The 23,158-nt window shown below is 51.7% G+C and overlaps 1 protein-coding gene across 1 annotated transcript in view; it reads left to right on the forward strand.

The window, feature by feature from the left end:
• Nucleotides 1-23,158, forward strand: part of DIP2A (DIP2 acetate--CoA ligase A) — an 89,044-nt gene that overhangs the window by 48,010 nt on the left and 17,876 nt on the right. Inside the window, exons 10-23 of the mRNA XM_019628029.1 lie at nt 1,463-1,554; nt 5,719-5,829; nt 6,913-7,036; nt 7,322-7,431; nt 7,827-7,929; nt 9,367-9,431; nt 9,862-9,955; nt 10,946-11,065; nt 12,655-12,769; nt 13,660-13,799; nt 15,961-16,097; nt 16,571-16,651; nt 17,028-17,155; nt 19,251-19,365. Of these exons, the coding sequence (XP_019483574.1) occupies nt 1,463-1,554; nt 5,719-5,829; nt 6,913-7,036; nt 7,322-7,431; nt 7,827-7,929; nt 9,367-9,431; nt 9,862-9,955; nt 10,946-11,065; nt 12,655-12,769; nt 13,660-13,799; nt 15,961-16,097; nt 16,571-16,651; nt 17,028-17,155; nt 19,251-19,365 (1,535 nt within the window). The remainder of the gene's footprint in view (nt 1-1,462; nt 1,555-5,718; nt 5,830-6,912; nt 7,037-7,321; nt 7,432-7,826; nt 7,930-9,366; nt 9,432-9,861; nt 9,956-10,945; nt 11,066-12,654; nt 12,770-13,659; nt 13,800-15,960; nt 16,098-16,570; nt 16,652-17,027; nt 17,156-19,250; nt 19,366-23,158) is intronic.

Genomic DNA, 23,158 nt, shown 5'->3' on the forward strand with positions numbered 1-23,158 from the left:
CAGCTCCAGGTTGAGCTGTTATTCAGCATCTTAGCTGTGGAGGGCAGTGTCACTGGCCCTCATATGTGGGATCCGAACCGGGGCCCTCTGGCAAGCCAGTTCTTAACAATCACGCCACTTGGCCAGCCCTGCATTGCTCTTTTTATATGTAGCTGAATTCAATTTGGAAATCTTTATGTATTACAGTTATTGACATCTTGAATTGACCTTTTATGTAGACAGGCAACATGTTGGGGTGAATATTTTTCTCCCACTTATTTCTCAGGTCCTGCATCTCACGTATTGTTGCACCTGTGCTTTGTATTGTTTGCAAGGAGATTTGAGCTTTTACTCAGAGGGCGTGTGCTTGTGCCACAGGCTTCAGGGGGCCGAGTTAGGGCTCTGGTGCGACTTCTTTGGCACGCTGCAGAGGGAGAGCATTAAGGCTGCAGAGGGTGGTGGGTTGGACTCAGGTTTTCTCTTCCTACCCCATCACACCTGCCCAGACACCTTCAATTCTCTTTCCTTTCCCTTAGCCTCATCTCCCGTCTTCATCAAGGCAGCTCTCCTCTGTGGAGCTCACTGGGACTGGGCACTGCGTGCCAGGAGGGCAATGTGGGCAGGACCACACCACTCAAGGGCTGTGTCCTGGGGTCCAGACACACCACCAAGGTAGCCGGTGACTCTGGTCACCTGTTAACATCTCCCTGTCTTCTCTTGAGTGAAAAGTGGAGATAAAGATATGGCCCACCTCGTGAATTATATGCCATTCTTCTAAGGGATGTGACCGAGGCATAGTTAATGATGTGAAAATGCAATCACAGTGCAGTGCTGATAGAGCAAAACAGGGTGAAGTATGACATCATGTCTTTCAAGTTACACATACATGTATATACATGTGTGTGTGCATATTATGTGTATATATACCGGGGGTGCCAAAAAAATGCATACAAGTGGGCACTATGATCAACGTTGCTCAAGCAGTAGTTCACCATAATCAAAAGTGTCTGGACGCTGATGGGAACCACTTCGAGCACCTCTTGTAATTGCAGAAGTCAAACATGACTTGTATTCATGTTTTGTTATCAGTATATATTGACTATTACAATTTTAATACAGTTTTTTTTTTCTTAAAATGTGTATACATTTTTGGGGGCACCCTCTGTATATATACATGTGTGTTATATACGTGTACACATAACATAAAGAACACTGACTGTTTTCTGCTGGCTTTTCTATATTTGAAATTTTCTATAATAAAATCCTGTACTTTTGTGTTAAGAAAAATAAACCTCTCAGTTGTTTTTGAGAGAAAACTATGATGTTCGTTATAGCATTGTACAAAATAGTTATCCGTTGGAAAATCCCTGAACTTCCAGTAATAGAGGAATGGTACGTTATAAGGTATTATGATTGCTACACTGAAATGTTAATTATTAGTTTCTTAAATTTTACTTTGCCTAATATTTTTATTTTATTTTAGGCAAACTTTGGAGTCGGAGTTTAAAACTAGCTTATACTCTGGTTAATAAACTGACAAGTAAGAATGAACCGCTACTTAAACCTGGAGACAGAGTAAGTAACTAGAATGTAACTTTATGGGAGTGGGAAAAAAACAGAGCCTCTAAAAATGTTTCATTGAAATCAGTGTTCTATCAGCTGCTTAGAGATGCAGTGTTAATGCAGGGAATTTAAAGTCAGCATGAAAATATATTAAATATGGGAAAAGTTTGTGATGATGTAGATAAAATGGTGGTTCTTTTTATTCTTCCCCATTGCCTATCCACTGATTCTTTAACTTCTTTTCTCTTTGACTTCACATGTGTTGATTTTAATAAAAATATTAATATCAGATTTTAATAAATGTTAAATGTCCAAAACTTAAGTTTTATGAGGACACATCAACCTTCCTATGCGTCTCCTTCCCTGGCTCCGCGTGGCCAGGCAGCCCACTTCCCACCTGCCCAGACAGAATGCAGAGGCCGGAGGCTTCGTGCCTTGTCCTGCTCTGCCCCAAATAGTTGGCAGTGGCTAACGAGGCTATTTAAACTAACCAAAATTAAATACAATGAAAAATTTAGTTCCTTCTCACATGAGCCACATTTCTGGAGCTAATGGCTACCATGTTGGCTAGCTCGGAAAGAGAAGTTTCAGTCCTTGTGGAAGGTTCTGTGGGGCAGCATTGCTGTGGGCAAGCTGAAGCCGACTTGAGGAACCAGGTACATCAGATGGTCCCAAAGGACAGCAGGAGGACATGGCGGAAGTCAGCACACTTACCAGGGAAACCCCCAGGGCACGGTTGCCTAGGTCAGGTTGCCCAACGATGAAGCCATAGGTGACGAGACGATAGTTTCAGGCAACCCTTTGAGTGCTTCACTTGTTAGTATAGACCAGAGGGAAACCTCAGTGTGACAGAAGGGACCAGAGGACAAAGAAGTAAAAAAAGGAAGGAGTGCAGGGGTGGGAGGAAGAGGAAACAGACAGACTTGGGGGAAAACTAGATACAGAACTAAAACTTGGAGAAAATTAGTATTAATATTCCTAGAGCTCTATGCTGAAGACAATGCACCATAAATTAAGTAGAATATGCTGGTAGGAAAGACCAATAAATGGATGGTCGGAAGGAAAAAAAGTGCAAAAATTAGACTTGATCAGGAATGCCCAGCAGCATTTGACTAACAGGAGTTCCAGAAAGAGAAAGGAGAACAGAGAGTAGAAAATTTTACGTGACAAGAGTAATACAAGATGACATCCAGCAGGTGGACAGCATAAGCCTCAGGGTGGCAGGACCTGCAGTGAGCAGTGTCGCCACACAGAACCCGTGACCATGTTACGGCGTGAGACCCAGGGTGCAGAGGGAGCCGCAGAGCTTCTGGAAAGCAGTCAGACAGAGGAGACAGCGAGCGAGCTTCTTCAGGAGTTCAGAGGAAGTCCGACTTAAGCTACACTTCTCTGCCCAGAGTCACAGATGCGAGGTTGGGGTCACCATGCTCAGATGCGTAGGACCCCCAAGCACTCTTTTTTGGGAAATTCCTAGAAGGTGTGCTTCAGCTGATTGTGGTGGGGCCCAAACAGGAGAGCCCCAGGGTGGTGACCGGTGACCGCTAGCCCCCCAGCCAGGACCAGATAGCACCCTGGGTGGGGGTGGGGTGGTCAGCCGCTGGTGAAACTTCTGAGTTCCCTTGGCTGGTTCCTTGGAAGATACTGTTGATAGGCACTTGACGCACGCAGGGGACATTTCAGAGCACGTTGGTGGTGCAGCCACAGGAAGCATTGCCAGCGGGAATGCTGGTAACTGTGACGTCAGAAAGAGGAGACACGTCCCTGCCCATGAGCGTGAGAACAGTACAAGAATGCCGCTGTCAAGGCATGTCGTGCTTTAGAACAGGCCTGTAAGAACCCCTAACTCATGCTGTGCTTTAGAGTGAATCTAAGAATCATTGATTTATCTTCCTTGAAAAAACCCTCACAAGGACAAAGACTTTCAGACACTTTGAGAGAATTTAAGTTAATTATAAAAAGAGGGACCGAGGTCCAGCCGAGTGGCTCAGTTGGTTAAGAGCTAGCTTCAGAGCCAGAGCTCTGAGCAACAGGGCCGCTGGTTCAATTCCCACATGGGCCAGTGACACTGTGCCCAAGCTGAGCTGCTGCTGAGCTGCCAACAGGTGGCAGGATGGCTCAGCTGGTGAGAGTACGTGCTCCTAACAACAAAGTTGTCTGTTCAAGATGGTGGGCTATGCCCTCCCACAACTAAGACTGAACTCTGCACCTTGAGCTGAGCTGCCGCCCGGATGGCTCAGTGGCTAGAGCGTGCAGTCTTAGCAACATGGCTGCCGGTTCATCTCCCGCATGGGATGGTGGCTACGCCCACCCACAATTAAGACTGAACACAGCACCTTGAGCTTAGAGGCCACGAGCTGCCGACGGGGAGCCAGATGGCGACTGGCGCCCTCCACAACAGAGATTGAAGAACAACAATTTGGCTGGTCCCCCTCGGCAATTCCCCAACACTGTTCCCCTTCCCCAATTCCCCAATTAAAATAATAATATAAAATAAATAAAATTAAATTAAAAAAAGATGGACCAGGCCACAGTGAGTGAGTTTATTATCAGAGATGGTGACACGTTCCTCCTCCCGTGATAATATACTTTGTAAAAGCGAACAAACACAACTCTTTTATAACATTCTCTAAAAACATTTTCTGCACCAAACTCCTAGTCTCAAGGCTGTATGTAGTTCTTGTTCTGGGACCATCACTATGAATAACAACTTTTGAAGGAGAGCTTTGCCCTTTCCAACAAACAAACTTGTTAGAAACTTAATTAAGTTGACTGCACAAATATAGAGATAGCTTAAATTCTGTCTTAGGACTGGAAGGTTATTCATTATCCATTGTTTTGTGGTCCGAGCCCTGTGTTAACAGGCTGCTCCAGTAGTGTTCTCACTCCCCACCGTGGTTCAAGCACACTCACTACACTCTTTGGGGCCTACAAAAATCTTATTCCATAAATAGCTTTTAATTTAACTAGATTGAATGAGAAATGGAAGTGAAGATGATGAGAGAAGAGAAAGGGATGGATAAAGAGAGCTAAACGTTCATCTACAATGATAGGAAATAAAATTGGTGCCTAAATATTTTCAAAAAATAAAACATAGTATAAGCATACTATTTAAAAATGTGAGTAAATAGCAAAAGGAAGATGTAAAATATTTTAAAAGTTGTTGCCTTGGGGAGGGGAAGGGTGGAACGGGGGGGGTGGTATTGTTTTTCATTAGTACTTTTTGTCATTTTAAATTCTGTGTTTTAAAAAAAATTGATGAAAACAAAAATGGAAGCTATCTGACACAGAACATATATTTAAACAGCGGCAGTGTAGTGGGCAGGGGGACCCAGCTGAGGTGTTTGTGTCACCGCTTCCTATTAAGGCTTGAGTTAAGATCTATTCAACTAAAAGTTGGTGTTAAGATTTTTTCTCTTGGAAGCTATTTTATTTTTTATTTTTTTCATTTAAGTAAAAGTATAATTGAGCATCTACTATCAGATATAAGCAAATATAAAACTTGAGTTACATGAACTGTATTTGGCTATGAAGCCTGAGTCTCACCATATAGCAAGTGATTGATTCTAACCCAATCAGTTAAATTCAATCCACCCTAGTAATATTTTTTTTTATTAGTTTCAGGTATACAGAACAATGCAATAGTTATCCTTTTCACCCTTCACAAAGTAACAACCCCCACCCCCATCTACTGCCCTCCCACTCCCAATATCATACTTATCTATTACAATTCTGGAAACTATTTTAGATATAATTTGATTCCTCGTTCACTTTTCATGTCGTGTAGGTGTTTTTCATCTGGACTTATGGGTGGTGGGTGACGGTCCCTCGCTTCCATCCCTGAGTTGCTGCTGCCCAGATGGTCAGAGTGAACGGGAGCTGGGTCCTGACCCCACCGCCAGACCTGAGTTGGATGGCCTTTAAACCCAGAAACTTAAAATTATTTTGTTGTACGTGGAGCAAAGACCTCAACCTAAAAACCGTCTATTAAAAGTTACATGGCAGAGGAAATTTAAGACCCAAGAATTAGCCCCCAAATTACATTTTCTGAACTACATTTGAAAAACCGTAAGATAATCTCAGAAGCCTCAATCCCACCCCAACCAAGCAGACACTGTGCAAATTGAGATGCCGAGTGGTTCACAGGCAGAGTTCATGTTTTTCTCTGTGCTGCTGTAGGTGGCGCTGGTGTTTCCAAATAGTGACCCTGTGATGTTCATGGTTGCGTTTTATGGGTGTCTCCTGGCAGAGCTGGTTCCTGTCCCCATAGAAGTGCCGCTGACAAGAAAGGTAGCAGACTGGGTCCGGGGGGCGGGGGAGCAGACCCCATGAGGTGTGATGCCCAAGCTGACACAGGAGTTGGGTGTGTGCTGCTGCTCCTCCAGCCCGGGGAGCAGTCAGCGGCCGCACTGTGTCCGCAGATCCTCCCTGTGTACCTTGTTGTTGAGAACAGCTGGAGCTACTTACTGTGTCCCCTGTGAAACGATGAGCGCGTTTTCCTCTGAGTAGCTTTGGGGTTTCATAAGTTTTGTTAAACTTCTTCTCGAAACCGTATGCTCACTGATAATAACTTCATTTCTTGGGGATACATAACGCGTTACAGTGACATATCACAGCTCACTTCTGTCTGGTCCCACACATCTGTTACTGACAGATTACTGTGACATTCTAGGGGGCTGTTACGTGTTACACATACATGTCAGTAATCTGACTACTGAAAAAAATCCTATTAGAGGTAGACAAGGCATGTATTTTAGAAAATCAGTTTTCTATCTGTATCCCAGTGTTCAGGTAGCTGTTCATGTGAGGATTGTCAGCAACAGATGGAATCTCAAAAGTAAAGTTTGCAAATAAAACCTGTACATCTCAACAGATAATATATGATGACAAGTATTTGAATACATGTATTGTTAGGGAAAAAAAAATAGGGATTTGTCAAACTTACAAAAAGAAAATGATATAACTTTACTGAGGGACATGTATTAAAGAGGACCAACAGGCAATGTGCATTTTTATGTGAAAATAGTTACTGCTGTTAAACGTCAGCCACCCCCCAACCATCAATCTGTAAATTTCAGACACAAATCAAGTGGAAATTTAAATGGTACTATTTTTGGAGATTATTAAAATGCTGCTAAATCATTTGCGAGGAAAAATCTTTGAGAAAGTAACCCATTATCTGAACTTTATATTTTACTGCAAAAGTATATCTTTTAAATTTAAAAACAATTACATTTTACTGTCATGAAAATGTGGTGTATAGGATTGAATTGTTGCAGAAGGATGAAAAGGGTCAAAAAGGCACTCTGCGTTCTGCGCATGGGCCTGAGCAGTAAAGCGACCGGGCGCGTCACCACCTCCTGTCTCCTGCAGGACGCTGGCAGCCAGCAGGTTGGGTTTCTGCTGGGCAGCTGTGGCGTCACCCTGGCCCTGACCACGGACGCTTGTCAGAAAGGCCTGCCTAAGGCGCAGACCGGAGAGGTGGCGACTTTCAAAGGTGGGTCCCCAAGGCCAAGGCAGGCGGTGTCCTCTGGTCCTTCCCCAGCGGTAAACCTCAGATGCTCCGGGCCTCCAGCAGCAGGCAAATTGGAGGCCTTGGTGAGTCTTGCTTCTCACCAAGTTCAGGGTCGTGGCTTGTGCCGTCCACTCGTGAGAGTGAGACGAGCCCGAGACTTCACTCCCTCACGCACTAGGGCTGTGTGTTGGACAGTAGGTCCTGAGTGTGGGGAGCAGAGACCTTGACCATTCGCCTATGCCGTGTCCCTTGTCTGCACCCTCACAGGTTGGCCTCCCCTTGCCTGGCTGGTGATTGATGGGAAACATCTGACTAAGCCCCCAAAGGACTGGCACCCGGTGGCCCAGGAGGCCGGGGCGGGCACCGCCTACATCGAGGTAACGCAGAGCGCTCAAGCAGCCCGGGTTAGGTCTCGGCACACGGTGAGAGCCGCTGGGTGGGTTTATACTCCAGCCCGAAACTCCTTACGTTCTGGCTTCATCCCAGAAATATAAAGTGTCACATGGAGATATCCTCAGAGGCAGTCAGGTTGCACTCTTACCTGATCCCCGCCGGCTACCCTGGGTGCGGGCAGTCAGGAGGGGGCCTCCGTGCACCACTGCCTTCAGCGCCTGCCCCTTCATCCGAGCGGTCCCCAAGGGTCAGGCAAGAACTGTGCTCTGGCCAGATGGGGTGGTTCCTGGAGGGGACGTGGCCGACAGCTTCTTTTCTCTCAAATCCATCAGCCTCCAGAAACATCACCTAACGGACCTGTTTTCTTGAAACCTTTCAGTATAAGACCAGCAAAGAAGGAAGCACGGTGGGGGTGACAGTGTCGCACGCATCCCTCCTGACTCAGTGCCGGGCTCTGACCCAGGCGTGTGGCTACTCAGAAGGTAAGGCGTGCCTGGGACCTGCCCTGAATCCAGGTCTTTCCGCGTGCCGGCCGCCCGGGGGCATCAGGTCCCCAGGCAGCCCCACTCAGCCCTTCTCAGTAAATTCCCGTGTAGACTACAGAGCATGGAGTCCACGTGCCACCAGTTTCCTGGTGCCCAGGGGCTGCTTCAGCCAGAGGCAGAGCTGAGGGGCAGTGTGTTTTGCATTAAAAACACGGAAAACCGTCTCATTGGACACACTACTGTTGCTGTTATACGTGCCTGTGGTTTTGGCTCACGCTGTCACGCATGCAAACACACAAATGGAATCTTTATGGCCATAGCTTATCTGTTGGTAGCCCCTTCACTGTTAAATATCAGATATTCAACTTAGGTAAATACTATTCAAAAAACTATAAAAAGGATACATCGCGGTGTTCTTGGCATTACAATACTTGAACAAAACTAAAAATTAAATCGAATGGTGTGTTTAAATATCGGAGATGCAGGTATTTATATGCAAGGGGTAGCGGGGTACAGCCGAAGACTTCGGTGGAGGTTTGGGAAAGGGTTTTAGTTATGCTTAAGGGCCTGGATAATTTCATTAAAATTACATCTGTCAAGTGAAGTCCCCTGGTTTTCTCCTCCTTCAGATCAGGGTAAGCTTACGTATGTTCCCCTGTACTCGGGGCTTCTTCACTGGTCAGGGAGGCTGTGGGCAGCGTGCTTGTTCCGAGTGCAGCAGCGTTTCCTGGCACACAAACCCAATGTCTGCTGTTCGCCATGGCGTTTCTTCTGTGGCCACACTCGGACTCGCCGTGGCCTTTGTGAGGGACCAGATTTGCTCATGGCCCAGGCTGTGTCCCCTGCCCAGTGTGAGCCCTGGAGCCAGGTCCCACAGAGGACGGGGCTGGACACTCTGAGTGCAGTGCTGTGCAGGGGGCCCCGGGACTGCCGTCCGCTCACTCCCTCACATCCTCCAGTCACACCTTCCGGACGAGAAAGTGGGCCGGAGAGCCATTTCTGAAGGGAGATGGATGACACAGCAGCACATGACGTTTCCCGAAGGTGCAGGATAACAGCCTTGAGCATGAGAAATGGGGGGCCTGGATGTAAAGTTGAGAAGTAAGGGTGCCCGTGACAGTGGTCATGCCGTCTGACACATGTGACCGCTTCACACAGCATCTTAACCATAGGCTGTTCCTTGTGTTTCCAGGTTGGTGGTCAGCATAGTTCTCCGTTGTAATGCAAACTATATGACCTTCTCCTTTTATGTTTTCCGGTAATTTGAATCGATAACCATGATCATTGATTAGTTAATTAGTGCATGGTATTTGCAATGCTGTCCACTCCCCAAACTTACATGTTGATGCCTTACTCACCTCAGTTTCTCTCAAGGTGCACGTAACTTGTACAGAGGCTCACTCAGCAGGTTTAACCATCTGTGTCCACTTTCAGCTGAAACATTAACAAATGTGCTGGACTTCAAAAGGGATGCTGGTCTGTGGCATGGAGTGTTAACAGTGAGTGTTCCCAGTGAGTGTTCCCAGTGAGTGTTCCCAGTGAGCATTCCCAGTGTTTCCAGGAGCGTTCCCAGTGAGCGTTCCCAGTGTTCCCAGTGAGTGTTCCCAGTGAGTGTTCCCAGTGTTCCCAGTGAGTGTTACCTGTTACCAGTGAGTGTTCCCAGTGTTGACAGCGAGTGTTGAGTGTTATCAGTGAGTGTCAACAATGTGACCAATGAGTGGTAACAGTGGGTGCTAACAATGAGTGTCGTATGCTGATGTTTCAGTGATGTGATCCCTAGGACCCCTTAGTCATCTGATGCCCGTGCGCAATGTTGGGCAGAAGTGTGTATGAGGACAGCACTGGTCCCTTGGCCGCTCGTGGCGGGGGTCAGTGCTGTGCTGTCCGCATGCAGAACAGCGTTCCCCTGAGCGTGTGTGTCTTCCTCAGAGCGTCCTGAATAGGATGCATGTGGTCAGCATCCCGTATGCACTGATGAAGGTGAACCCACTGTCCTGGATCCAGAAGGTGTGCTCCTATAAAGGTGAGGGGGGCGCCATTGCCCCATCATCCTCCATTCCGGAGGCTCTTGGGGTTAGTCTCCGGTGATCAAGGAAAACAGCCAACAGGCAGAGCTACAGACGTGGGCCAAGGCGTCCGTCAGCCAGGTCTCAGACACACCCTGACGCCGTGCTGGCTGCAGGCTGTCGTGTAGCCCCCGCCTGTGTGTGCAAGGCCTGGCAGCCTGGGATTGGAACTGTTCACTGACAGCTCTCTTCTGCTAGGACCACAGGCCCTTAATTTTATTCTCAAAATTTCCCTCATAGTCACATCAGTACTCCTGATTCTTAGTATTTGAGGTGGTTTTAATTTGAAGTTAGGGCTTTGCAAGCCACCAACAGCAAAGCGGTTTATTCAGACGAAGCCGGCTGCGAGTGAATGGCCTCCCTGCCCTGCCCTCCACCTCTAGTCGGCCACCCCTGCACAGTCTGGCGTCCCTCCGCTCTGCTCTGGGGCGCTTGAGGGCACCTTCACGACTCCCCGAGGCTGGGCCTAGGGCCTCTCCCCACCCCACCTTGTCCTGGGCACCCGCGTTTATCTTCCCGCCCACACTGGTAGTCGAGGGGGTCACTGGGTGCGGATGAGGGGTGCAGGCTCTGCTCCTGTGTCTTCAGGGCGGCCACGAGGTGGCAGCTGTCTCTGTTTATCCTGTTTGTGAGGAAAACACGCCTGTGGGGTTGGCGGGTGCTGCCCACAAGCATGGCCAGGATCTGGGCTCAGGCCGTCGCCCGCATCCCCCAGGCTTCTGTGGCCACAGCTGCAACGGGCGCAGGCAGCTGGGGGAGGGAGGGCCGAGCAAGGCGGAGCTGAGTCAGAATCGGGGCGGACGTGGTTTGGGTTTTCCGGGTTGCAGCCAGACCTCACCCCTGAGTGGTCGTCACTGGCTGGGGTGGGTCAACCCGGCTGAGAGCTCGCTGCCTGGAGTGTGGGTCCCAGGCTTGGTGCCGCCTTCACGTGTGCCCCTCCCCCGCAGCCCGGGCCGCGCTGGTGAAGTCCCGAGACATGCACTGGTCCCTCCTGGCCCAACGGGGTCAGCGCGACGTCAGCCTCAGCTCGCTGCGCATGCTGATCGTCGCGGATGGCGCGAACCCATGTGAGTAGCCCCCCAGAGCCGCCTACACTCACTGCAGGGTTATGAATATGGGTGGCCCGTGAGTGGCCGTCTGTCACGTGTAACCATTCCTTGGTGACTCATAAGTGTTTTGGCCACTAAATTTGAAAGCGATTTTAACACAGTTGAGAGAAGGCACGTGCCTAAGAGTCATCTTTCTTAAGAAATGCTTCAAGGGCCGGGCGAGTGGCTCAGTTGGTTAAGAGCTCGCTCAAGAGTTTGAGCTCTGAGCAACAGCGGTTCAAGTCCAGCCTGAGCTGAGCAGCCACTGAGCTGCCAACAGGTAGCAGGATGGCTCAGCTAAAAAAAAAAAAGAAATGCCTCAAGTGTGCATGCCGACTGGGCGCCTCCAGCCTTGGCCAGGCCTCCTCGGCTCCCTCTATACCCCACACCCCACTTCCTCTGGCGGGAGTTCCCCAGGCTGAGGCTCCTGATGTGTGGTGTCCTCGTCCTCGGGGAGCCTCAGAGGACCCTCAGGGGACCTTGGGGCCTTTCTGTGACGCATAAAGCCATTGACTAGGTAAGTGGGAGTATCGCTGTTGGCATCAAGACTGCTGTGGACTGGAGGCTGGCCTGTCACCCGATCCCCTGTCCAGTGTGGCCCCAACAACCCTGCGCCCTGCGTACCCCCTACTTGTGAGAGCATCCGACCTCCCGGCACCCAAAACTTGTCATCCCGCTCCACACCAGAGCCCAACAGGGTCCCAACGTCCTGCCTCCCAGAGATGTTGGTGCCGCTCACTCCTCTGCGTCCCCACCCGCGCCCCCAGCCAGGCTGCTTGTCCACTTGCGGTCACTGGCCAGGGCATCACAGGACGCCCCCTGCAGTGCTCTGTTCTGCCTGCACTCCCACAAGCTCCCCGCTCAGGCAGGCTCCCCTGCAGACCTACCTCATCGGTCCTGAAGTGACTGCCAGTCCACATGCCCACCGGTTCCCGGTAGCACTGCTGATCTGGATCGCCTGGTTTGTCCTCGTCTGGACACAGGGCACCTGGGAGCAGGTTCTTCCTTTCCTCGGGCCTCACTGGAGGTTTGCGGTCCAGCCCTGGGGTCCTGTGCAGGCAGCACCCAGCCTCCTGGGAATAGAATTTTCATATCAATGGCACCCCAGACTGGCTGGGGGACATGGGGTACAGGGTGCAGGCCGCCCTGTGGGGAGGCATGGCCAGAGGTTGCTGGGCAGGCCCTTGTAGGAGCAGGGCACTCACAGGACCTGGCCCTTGGATGTGAGAGGCAGGGCTCTTCAGTCACCTCCTCTCTGCAGACCTTGGAGCACATGGGCGAGGCTGTGTGTGACAGGGATGCACGGCTGGCTGCGAGTTAGACCTCAGAAGCAATGCAGGCATTAGAAATAGGCTTTCTGTGAGAAATTTCCAGCTGCTTCTGTTGCTTTGAAAAGGCATGATGTTTTCATGGAAACGGCCCTGCCCCACTCTGCCCGCCATGAGGCTTTGACCTGTGTGCTGTGACAGCATCTTATGTCGCTGCAGTTTAAACGAGAAGCGGCGGGGTCAGCATGAGCAGGCTTGTCAGCCTTGCCTTCCTCTCAGGCCCCACTCTGTGTCACGCAGGGTCCATCTCCTCCTGTGACGCCTTCCTCAACGTCTTCCAGTCCAGAGGCCTGAGGCCGGAGGTCATCTGTCCCTGTGCCAGCTCTCCCGAGGCTCTGACGGTCGCCATCCGCAGGTAGCGTGCCTCCTTGCTGTGTCCTGTGGACGGAACTCTTTCCTGCACTGCTGTGTTCCCCGTGCTGCCAGCTGTGGTGGATTTGCTCCTTGGCGGAGGGGCATCGTGACCAGTGCCACTCCTGTGCCTGTGTCCCAGGCCGTCAGCGTGGTAGTGGGTGGGTGCACCCCACCGTCCACTCCTGCCTGTCACCTCTTGCCTGCCCTGTGGCTCTCGCAGGCAGTGTGCCCACAGTGGAGGGCATTTCCCACTCCCTTAGAACGCGGGTGTCAGCCATGGCCCTGGGGTGTCAGTCACACCTTAGCATCAGGACAGCGTCTTCATCCTTTGTTCTGCGGTGATTTCTTTGTTCATGAGTATAATTCTATCTTATTGGGAAAATATTGACCTTGGTTTCTCACTGTTCTGTCACTGCTGCATGACACATTGCTCCCAAGCTTGGTGGGTTAGGACAGCAGCAGACCACCTAGCTCAGGACTGGGAAAGGGCTGCGTGGTGGTGCTGGCCCCGGGCGGGGGAGCTGCAGACACGGCCTCCTTCCGTGTGCGGCCTCGGGGCCTGCTGGGCCCTCACAACTCTCATCCTGCTTACCTAGCTTCCCAGTGCCGGTGAGTCTCCCAAGACCAGCAGGTGGCAGCTGAATCACCTGTGACCTGCTAGGAAGACACATAGCTTCACTTCCTGTCGTCACAGGCCTGCCAAGTGGAGACCACATGGCAGAGGACAGCGTGGGTGGGGTGGGACCGGCACCTTTAGGAGTCATCGTCACACGCAGTCCTCATATGTGCGCAGAGCAGGGCCCGGACGCGGCCTTGGCCAGCAGGCCAGGTGGCCCTGGGGCCCACTGCCCAGGCCTCGACCCCTCATCAGTCAGTCGTTTTGTTTCCCAGGCCGCCCGACCTGGGAGGACCTCCTCCGAGAAAAGCCGTGCTGTCTATGAACGGCCTCAGTTACGGGGTGATCCGCGTTGACACAGAAGAAAAGCTGTCAGTCCTCACCGTTCAGGACGTCGGTCAGGTGATGCCTGGAGGTGAGGGGCGAGCTGGCGTGTGTGTCCATAACTGATCAACATGAAAAGAGTCGCAACTGCGCAGGCTCTAGGAGTGCTCCGGAAGCACCAGTGAGGAACTTCTTAAAAGTGTTTTTCCGTGCAAATTGGGGTTTTAATTTATAACATTCTTCCTATTTTTTGCTTCCATTTGTATTAAGTTTAGAGTTGAGCTAAAAAACAAGAGTACGTTTATGGCCTCAAGCCTGACTTGTAGACCCAGTGTCTGGGGAGATGGTGAACTGGCCTTCATACCTCACACGTTGAGTGAGGCATTAACCCCACAGCGCCCAAGGATGTCTGGGTAACATGACGATTAGATTGTCCCAGCGAGGCCCACAAGTGCGTGTCATGTTAGCGTGAACTAAGGTTCGCAGACATTGCTGTGGGCGCCAGAAGGGCCCCCGAGAGCCGTCCTGCACACCTGCTGTGGGCCCAACTGTCACACAAGTGCTTGGAGGTTTGCCTGTCATCACCATGGCCGTGCAGCGAGGCAAGGGTGACAGAGCTGCCTCCCTGCGGTTCTGTTGGCGCATCCACACGGAGTGACGCGTGTGAGTGACCCAGTGAGTGCGCGGTCACTCCCATTGCAGCAGCCCCACAGCTGCTCCAGCTCCCTGCTCACCTCACCGGCCCTTCTGAGGGTGATGGGCAGTTGTCCTGGCCCACCTGTGATGCCTGGGGACAGGCTGCCACCTCTCAGTCACCCTGATACCTGTGCGCTGTGACTGCGTCCAGGCTGCGGGGTCCTCAGGGCTGCGTCAGGCGGACGAGGACAGAATGGGAGCCACTCTGGCCCATGTCAGTTGCCCTGGAGGGAGAGCTCGCAGTGCACGCCCGACCCTGTGTGAGGGACACCTGGGCTCAGAACCAGCCCGGGAGTCCACGTATTATTCCTGCTTACATGTCAGTGATGTGAGATGTGCTTTTTCTCGATAATTCTACCACACGTATGGAATCATCAGTCCTGTAGTAACTTGAACACAAGGATGACACATTTTACAAAGAGCAAGGATTGGGAGTCTTATTTTTAGTAGTTACGAGGACAACACAGTAAAAGTTTGGGGAAATACAGTCTTAGGGATTATTCTGAATGAAAGAATAAGGGACTTTCATAGTAATGTTCACGTCTTACTATAAAAAGTGGACCCAGATAGACTGTGTGTACGGTGCTCCCCTTGGCGCGCACGCGCGCGTGTGTGTGTGTACACGGTGCTCCCATCAGTGTGTGTGTGTGTGTGTGTGTGTGTGTGTGTGTGTGTGTGTGTGTGAGTGAGTGTGTGACCGGTGCTTCCAATATGAAGTGTATTTTGACCTTTTGTGCCTTTCTGTGAGTTACGTCAGGGTCTCTGTCATCACAGTGAGTGTGTGCATGTGAGAGCCCTGCGTGTGAGCTGAGGGCCGCTTCCGTCAGCCCCACATCCCAGTGTTCTCTCCTCTGAGGCTTTGACTGACGTGGCGCAAATGGAAATGAGTGGTGATGGCTCTCCTGTGCTGGCTCCGTGCTGACCATGTTCGGAGATGAGAGTATATTAGAAAAAACTCAAGTGGCAAAGGAAGGATGAGGCCTCGGCAGTCGCAGGTGATTTAATTATCGCCAAGCGATGAGTTGCGTGTGCTGGACCAGTGCACGTGCTGGTGGGCATTTCGCTCCTTTTGGAGGCTGCTTCTGGATGCCTGTCCAGGGCAGGGCTGGGTGGCACGGTCCCCAGGGCCGAGGGGCGGGCAGCGGACAGCAGGCAGGAGTGTCCCACAGGGTACTCCTAGTGCAAGCAGAATGGGGTGATAGGCTGTGGCAGGGGCCACACCGAGACCTGTGTGACAGGTACCAGTGGGGTCCGTGAGGCCCCTCAAAGCAAATGTGAGAGATGGTGGCTGTCGACTGCCAGGTCACCCAGCGTCTCAAATGGGTGCAGCAGGAGTGCTGGGAGCATGGGCGTCCCATTGGTCCTGGCTTATCTCAGGGAGGACCACTGGCTGTCACCTCGGCATGGTTTCTGCTCTGTCAGATGTAAAGACACCACGGGGTGGAGTGCATTACGCACATGAGCCGTTGGAAGAACACACTTAGATAGCAGCCGGCAGGTCCCCGGGAGCGATGCACTCACACGTGAGTGTGACTGCGCGGGTGGCTCTCTTTCAGCGAGTGTGTGTGTCGTGAAGGTGGACGGTGCGCCGTACCTCTGTAAGACGGACGAGGTCGGAGAGGTGTGTGTCAGCTCCAGCGCGACCGGCACGGCCTACTATGGACTGCCTGGGGTCACGAGGAGCGTATTTGAGGTTTGTCCCTGTGCGCTGAAACGAAGTCCCCGAGCATCATGTGCACAGCAGGCCGTGGACTGTGGGCCAGTGCCTTGGTGCTTCGCGGGGTCAGCTGGCAGTTGGGCATCTCACAGCCCTGATGGGAGTGGAGGTTGCCCAGGCCAACCAGCGCTCTGTTTTGCAGAGTTGTTGGGGTGGCCGGGAGGTCCAGTGAGCACCCACTCCTCTGGGCCAGGCCCTGGGAGCATGGAGATAAAGGGGCAGACACAGGAACACAGGCCCGTGGGGAACCCCTGGGTGCGGGAGCCCAAGGAGTGTCTTGTCAGCCAGTGGAGACCCCAAGCCTGGGGCTGCTCCTTCCCCTCGGCAGACACGGGTGACACCCCAGATGAGCGCATGCTGAGCTCTCCCACCTGCCCACGGGTCCTTTTGGCCAGTTGGTCAATTATCCTGGACCACAGCCTGACCGGCCCACTCTCTGCTCTGTGCAGACTGTCCCGGTCACTGCGGGAGGAGTGCCCATCTCTGATAGGCCCTTCACCAGGACGGGGCTGCTGGGATTCATCGGCCCTGTGAGTAGCCCCACCATCAGACCCAGGCCCCCGGCAGGTGGGGGGCTGCCGCTGGCCTCTGCTGAGCATCTAGAGGCCAGGGACTGGGCCACGTCCCCCAGCGCCCAGGACAGCCAGCGCCCACTGCAGAGCACTGTCAGTCCACAGCAGTGGTGCCGCTTTTGGGACTGCTGCCTGCAGCCCAGAACCCTTTACAAACTTCCGCACTGCAGGCTTTCTCGCGCCCATTGCCCCCCGCCCCCCAGCTGCCCCTTAGCCCCACCCGAGCCTGCCAGGCTGTGGGGCCCTCGCCCCCACAGGCATCTGTCACCAGGTCGCTCTGCCCCTTGTGGCCCGCCTGAGTGTCCTGCGTCCTGACTGGCATCCCTGCCTTCAGGGTGACCTGGTTTTCATCGTGGGCAAGCTGGACGGGCTGATGGTGGTCGGAGTTCGCAGACACAACGCGGATGACATCGTGGCCACTGCGTTGGCTGTGGAGCCCATGAAGTTTGTCTACAGAGGCAGGTGATGCGCTGCGGGTCCCCGTGCTGAGGCTCAGGATTGGAGAAGCCTGTGTGCAGTGGACGGGGGCCAGTGATTTAGCACACAAACCCCACAAAGAAAAGGGCGACATGTGCAGCAGGGATGGCAGAGTTCGTGTCCTCGCTGTCCCCAGAGCTCAGGTGGTCCCCTAAGACAGTGCGACCAGAATATGTAAGTGGGCACAAACCCCACGTGGAGCCGCGCACACAGAGCAGTGAATACCAGCGGCCACGCCTCGTCTCCGGGGTTTCGCGAGACAGGCAGGGTCTCTGCCTAACCCTCAGTTCACCTTTTCTGACGCTTAGACAAGCACTAAAGAGTCTCATTTCCACTGAGCACATAAACAGACCCGAGGCCAGCCGGGCTCTGGGGTGAGGAGGGGCCCCCTGGAACCCCTGTCCAGCCCCCTCCAGCCCCAGCGTTGTCCTGGGGGAAGCAGCCCAGCCCTGCCCACTCAGCCAGCGGCAGCTCTACATTTTGTCCTTCTCAGTAAGTGCTTTTATTACTCAGACTAGGGTGCCTGTGAGCCTGTCCAGACCCTGCCTTGAACACCTTAAAGAAATCATGAGGGAATTCTGCCAGGTTTGGGGGTCAGCCTGGGCTGCTGGCCTCTCCCAGGCCAGGTGATGGGCGTGGGGGGCCTGCCCAGGAGAGAGCAGCAAGGCAGGCCGTTGGGTTTGTGCAGGGTGGAGCGTCCCAGGACGTCACCATCTGTCCTCACAGAGGAACCCGGGAACACTGCTGGGGCAGGCGTCTGGGTGACGGCGGCAGCCATGCCCCTTGTGGGCTGGGTCACCTGACGGTTCCTGGAGGTGAAGATCCGCTCTGAGCAAGCGCCTGGTGAGGCGATGGCAGCCCGGGTGATTGGCTGTGGCGTGGGGCGATGGACGGTGTGACCTGTCCCCGCCGGGGAAGAGCTTGAGGAACACAACCGCCTCGAAACAGAATCTCGGCCAGTTGAGCGTGCCGTGGGAAAGCTTAGCAACCGATCATTGTTTACACAAAGAACACAGTAGCTGGAATAAACGGGACAGATGCAGCTACAGATAGAATCGATAAGCTAGGGGTCAGATTAAGGAACTGCTCCAGAGGTTCAGAAATGGAAGGATTAAAAGAAAACCAAGAGCGATGGGGGAGGGGAAGAAGGGTGGCAGCGCAGGTGGCAGACCCCGAAAGGAGGGCCTGAGGGGCTGGCTGGGGCTCTCAGACGAGAGCAGGGACCACGGCGAGTTCGCCAAGTCTCGGCGCCGACACAGGACCAGGCAGGATGGAGCAGGGCTGATGCGAGACGAGGACAGTGCTGTCACGTTTTTAAGTTTCTAAAAGGAACTTTTAACCTAGATTTTGTCTTCATCCAAATTGTCACATAATTGTGCAGTTGTAATAAAAATATTCATGGGTATATAAATTTCGGAAGTTTAGACACAAAAAAGATACCTTTTGTGCAAATACTTTTAGATGAGGTACTAAGAGAGACAAATTCAGGAAATGCTACAAGATGCACGAAAGTAAGGAAAATTTAGTGCTGGGTAAAGATCGCTATATAAAGGAGAGCGTGTGTGAGCGTGTGTGAGTGTGCGCGCTGGCCAGGGAAAGAACAGAGAAGGCACGTGCATGAAGGCCCAGAGTCAGCGGCAGACGAGCCGCGTGTGGTCTGACGGGAGACCAGCTGCTTGGCCTACGAGGAAAAAGGGCGAGATCAGCTCAGAGTCTGGAAGAGGGAAGGCGACCCCGAGCAGAGCACAGGGCGGAGATGCTTCAGGTGGGGCAGCAGCGCACAGGGGGGCACGTAACCAGTGGGTTAAAAATGTAACTCATGGAGCTGTCAGACAAATGAAGGAAACTTTCTTTTAAACTGTGAACCTGCTGACTTTGCTCGGCCGGGAATTCCTCTCTGAGCGAACTGACACTTGCTCAGCCTGTTCGCGGAGGTGAGTGGCTGCTTACTGTGTAAATCCTCAAGCAGCCCGTGCGACTGACTTCACACCCCAGCCCTTCCCCCTCCCTCTCCAGTGACAGGAGGGTCTGCCCATCCGGGTCCTCTGCTGGGTGGTCATCTTTGTCCTTGTCCTCCCAGGATCGCCGTGTTCTCCGTGACGGTGCTGCACGACGACCGGATCGTGCTGGTGGCCGAGCAGCGGCCAGACGCGTCCGAGGAGGACAGCTTCCAGTGGATGAGCCGCGTGCTGCAGGTGGGCAGCCACGCCCTGTCCCCTGTCGGCCCCACCTCCCCTGCAGACAGGCACGGGCAGAGGCTCTGCCACCCGCCCTCTGCTGGGCACCTTCACGGCCCTCTGGCCGCTGAGCAGGCCAGGCCGGAGCCTCATTGCCCCACGCTTGCGCATGGGGGACTTGTGGGGACTCCTAGCCCCAGGCCCCTCCCCCGCCCGCGCTTTGCACACAGGACGCCCCGAGGCCAGCCGTGAGGCCTATGAGGGGAGGAGCCTCTGGTAGCAGTCCCGCCAGGCCACTGAGGGTCCCACCACGCCGCTGTCGGCGCCCTGCCACGCAGCTGTCAGGGAGCTTCAAGTGAAAAGGCCATGCAGGTTGGAAGTGGCTGCCCCGGGCGAGCTGTGGGGCAGGAGCGGCCGCCCACATGCTGTGGCCGGTCCTCACATGTCACACACCAGCACCCCAGAAGGAATGGCACTGTGACCCCGAGTGCCAGTCTCTGGGTTGAGCTGTGGCTGCAGGCTGTGACCAACAGTGGGGACACTTGCACCACATATGTCCCCTCTGCACGCCACGCTTGCTTTTACCTTGAACCAGTGACCGCAGTTCCACGTAGTCTCGGGAGGGAGCAGAGGCTGCATTCAGTACCTGCATAACCTTAACTGCATCGTCCAGGGAGGGTGTTGTCAGCTGGCTGGGATTTCCACCCACATGAGCCATCTGGGGTGCAGGTGGTAAACTCTAAATTCACGATAATTAGGCTGCAGGACACGCCCACCACCCAGCAGCTTCTCCCCTGTCCCGTTGCGTTCATCCCCAGCCCTCACCTGCACCCCGCCTGTCCAGCCCGAGAAGCTGCGGTCGCTCTGTCACCGCAGGCGGACGGACCGATGATGTGCTCTGTAGGGTCCCGGGTGGCCCCTCGTCATGGCCCGGCACCCCGTGGTGGCGTGTGGGCCACTTCAGGCCTTCATGCTGAGTCAACTTCCATTTCACCTGTTCACACCTCGGTGGACACCTGGGTGGTTTCTTCCCGGCTGTTGTGAGTAAAGCTGCTGTGGACAATGGTGTACAAGTCTTTGGGTGGATTCAGTTCAGGCAGCTCTCCAGGGAAGCTCTGGGGTCTGTTGCATGCCGTTGGCGTGGCCCCACGGACCCCGGAAAAGATGCGTTGTCCAAGGGCACCCCCTCATGTCAGGAGCTCAGGGAGCCCCGATTTCAGAGGAATGAGGCACATTTATTTTAAGTAGAAGTTTTTATGTGTTATCACGGAGCATTTCTAATGCACCGAACATAAAAGTAGTGAAACAGCACTCATGTCCCCATCACCCGGCTTCAACAGTTGTCAATCCAGATCCATCTGTCCCCACCTGTCCTCCCCCTTCTCCCTCAGGAGTGTTTTGAAGCAAATCCCAGACATCACATCATTTTATCTGTAAAGATTTTAGCATCCATTTCTGTAAAAAATACCATCATCACATTTTAAAAATCAACAATAATTTTTCAAATTTTGTTTTATTGAGATATCATTGACATAGTAGTCCAAGGTGGACCGCGTAACGACTCGATATTTGTCCATGTTGGGAAACGGTCACCACAGTAAGTCTCCGGGGCATCACCACACAGTTACAAGTTCTTTCCCTGGTGATGAGAACTTTTAAGATCTGCTGTCTTAGCGACTCTCAGGTGCACACGGCAGCATCTTCCCTGCAGGCCCTCCTGTGCATCCACCCCAGGACTTACCTTGTAACCGGAAGTTTCCTTCTTGTGACACCTTCACCCGGTTCACCCCCATCCCCCGCCTGTAGCAACCACCGCTCTGTTCTCTGTACCTCTGAGCTTGGTTTGCTTTTGTTTCTGTCTTGGATTCCACATGTAAGTGAGATCATGCTATCTGTCTTCCTGTCTGACTTACGGTATTTCACTTAGCATGATGCCCTCCGGGTCTATCCATGTCACAAATGGCAAGATTTCACCCTGTTTTATGGCTGGATAACATTCCGTTGTATGTGTATTTTACATCTTCTTTGTCCATTAGTTCATCAGTGGACACCCAGGTTGTTTCCTATCTTGGCTGTTGTGAATAACGCTGCAGTAACCATAGTGGTGCAGATATCTTTTCGAGTTATGTTTTGAATTTCTTCAGATGAATACCCAGGAGTGGAATTGCTAGGTCATAAGGTAGTTTTTTTTTTTAATTTTTGAGGACCCTCCACAGTGTTTTCCATAGTGGCTGCACCAATCTGCAATCCCACCAACAGTGCATGAGGGGTCCCCTTTCTCCGCGTCCTTGCCAGCACTTGTTGGTTGATTTATTGGTGATGCCGTTCTGACAGGTGTGAGGTGACAGCTCGTTGTGGTGTTGATTCGCTTGTCTCTGATGATGGTGAGTGATGCTGAGTGTCTTCTCATGACCCTGTTGGCCATCTGTGTCCGCTTTGTAGAAACATTCAGATCTTCTTCCCACTTTTTAATTATATTTGGGGGTTTTTTGCTATTCAGTTGTATGAGTTTTTTACATATTTTGGATCTTAATCCCTTATCAGATATATGATTTCTGCCATTCTGTAGGTTGCCTTTTCATTTCATTGATGGTGTCCTTCTCTGTGCAGAAGCTTATTAGTTTGATGTAGTCCCAATTGTTAATTTTTTATTTTGGTACCTTTGCTTTTGGTGTCAAATCCAAAAAGTCATCACCAAGGCCTGTGTCAAAGAGCTTATCACCTGTGTTTTCTTCAAGGAGTTTTATGGTTTCAGGTCTTAAATTCAAGAATCTAATCCATTTTGAGTTGATTTGTGTGTGTGTTGTAAGATAGTGGTCTTGTCTCATTCTTTTGCATGTCTCTCCAGTTTTCTCAACACCATTTACTGGAGACACTGTCCTTTCCCCATAGTATGTTCCTGGCTCCTTTGTTTTAAGTTGCTTACCAGGTAACTGTAGGCTTATTCTGAGGCTCACAATTCTGTTCCGTAGTCGGATCACCGTACTGTGTGGTCATGAGTTTGAAATCCAGGAGTGTGAGGCCTCCAGCTCTGTTCTGCTTTCTCAGGGTTGCCGTGGCTATTTGGGATCTTTTGTGGTTCCACACAAATTTTAGGATTGTTTGTTCAATTTTTTTGAAAAATGCGTTGGAATTTTTATAGGGACTGCATTGAATGTGTAGAAGGCTTTGGGTAGTGTGGACATTGCACCAATACTCTTCTGCTCCATGAGCACCGACGCCTTTCCATTCATTTGTGTCTTTATCAGTGCCTTAGTTTTCAGTTTCACCTCTTGGCTAAATTCATTCCTAAGTATTGTATTCTTTTCGATGCAGTTGTAAATGGGATTGTTTTCTTAATTTCTGTTTCTGATAGTTTGTTATTAGTATATAGGAATGCAACAGATTTTTGTATAGTGCTTTAGTAATCTGAAACTTTACTGAACTCAAGCATTATTTCTAATAGCTTTTTGGTGGAGTCCTTAGGATTTACTCTATATAATATCATGACATCTTCAAGTAGAGACAGTTTTACTTCTTCCTTTCCAATTTGGATGGCTTTTATTTTTTTCCTTCTTTTTCTTGCCTGACAGCTCCAGATAGGGTTTCCAGTATTAGGCTGAATAAAAATGGTGAATGTGATGTTGGCTGAGGATTTGTTATATATGGCCTGTGTTATGCTGAGGTACATTCACGCTATAACCACTTTGTTGAGAGTTTTTGTCATAACAGTAATTTCTGATGTGATTAACTAATCACTGTTTAAATTTCCCTGATTATCTAACATTTAGTTTGTTAGATTTAGGGTCAAAATGAGGTAAAAATTGCGTTG

Source organism: Hipposideros armiger, unplaced genomic scaffold (assembly GCF_001890085.2).
Source record: "Hipposideros armiger isolate ML-2016 unplaced genomic scaffold, ASM189008v1 scaffold_745, whole genome shotgun sequence".
NCBI lineage: Eukaryota > Metazoa > Chordata > Mammalia > Chiroptera > Hipposideridae > Hipposideros > Hipposideros armiger.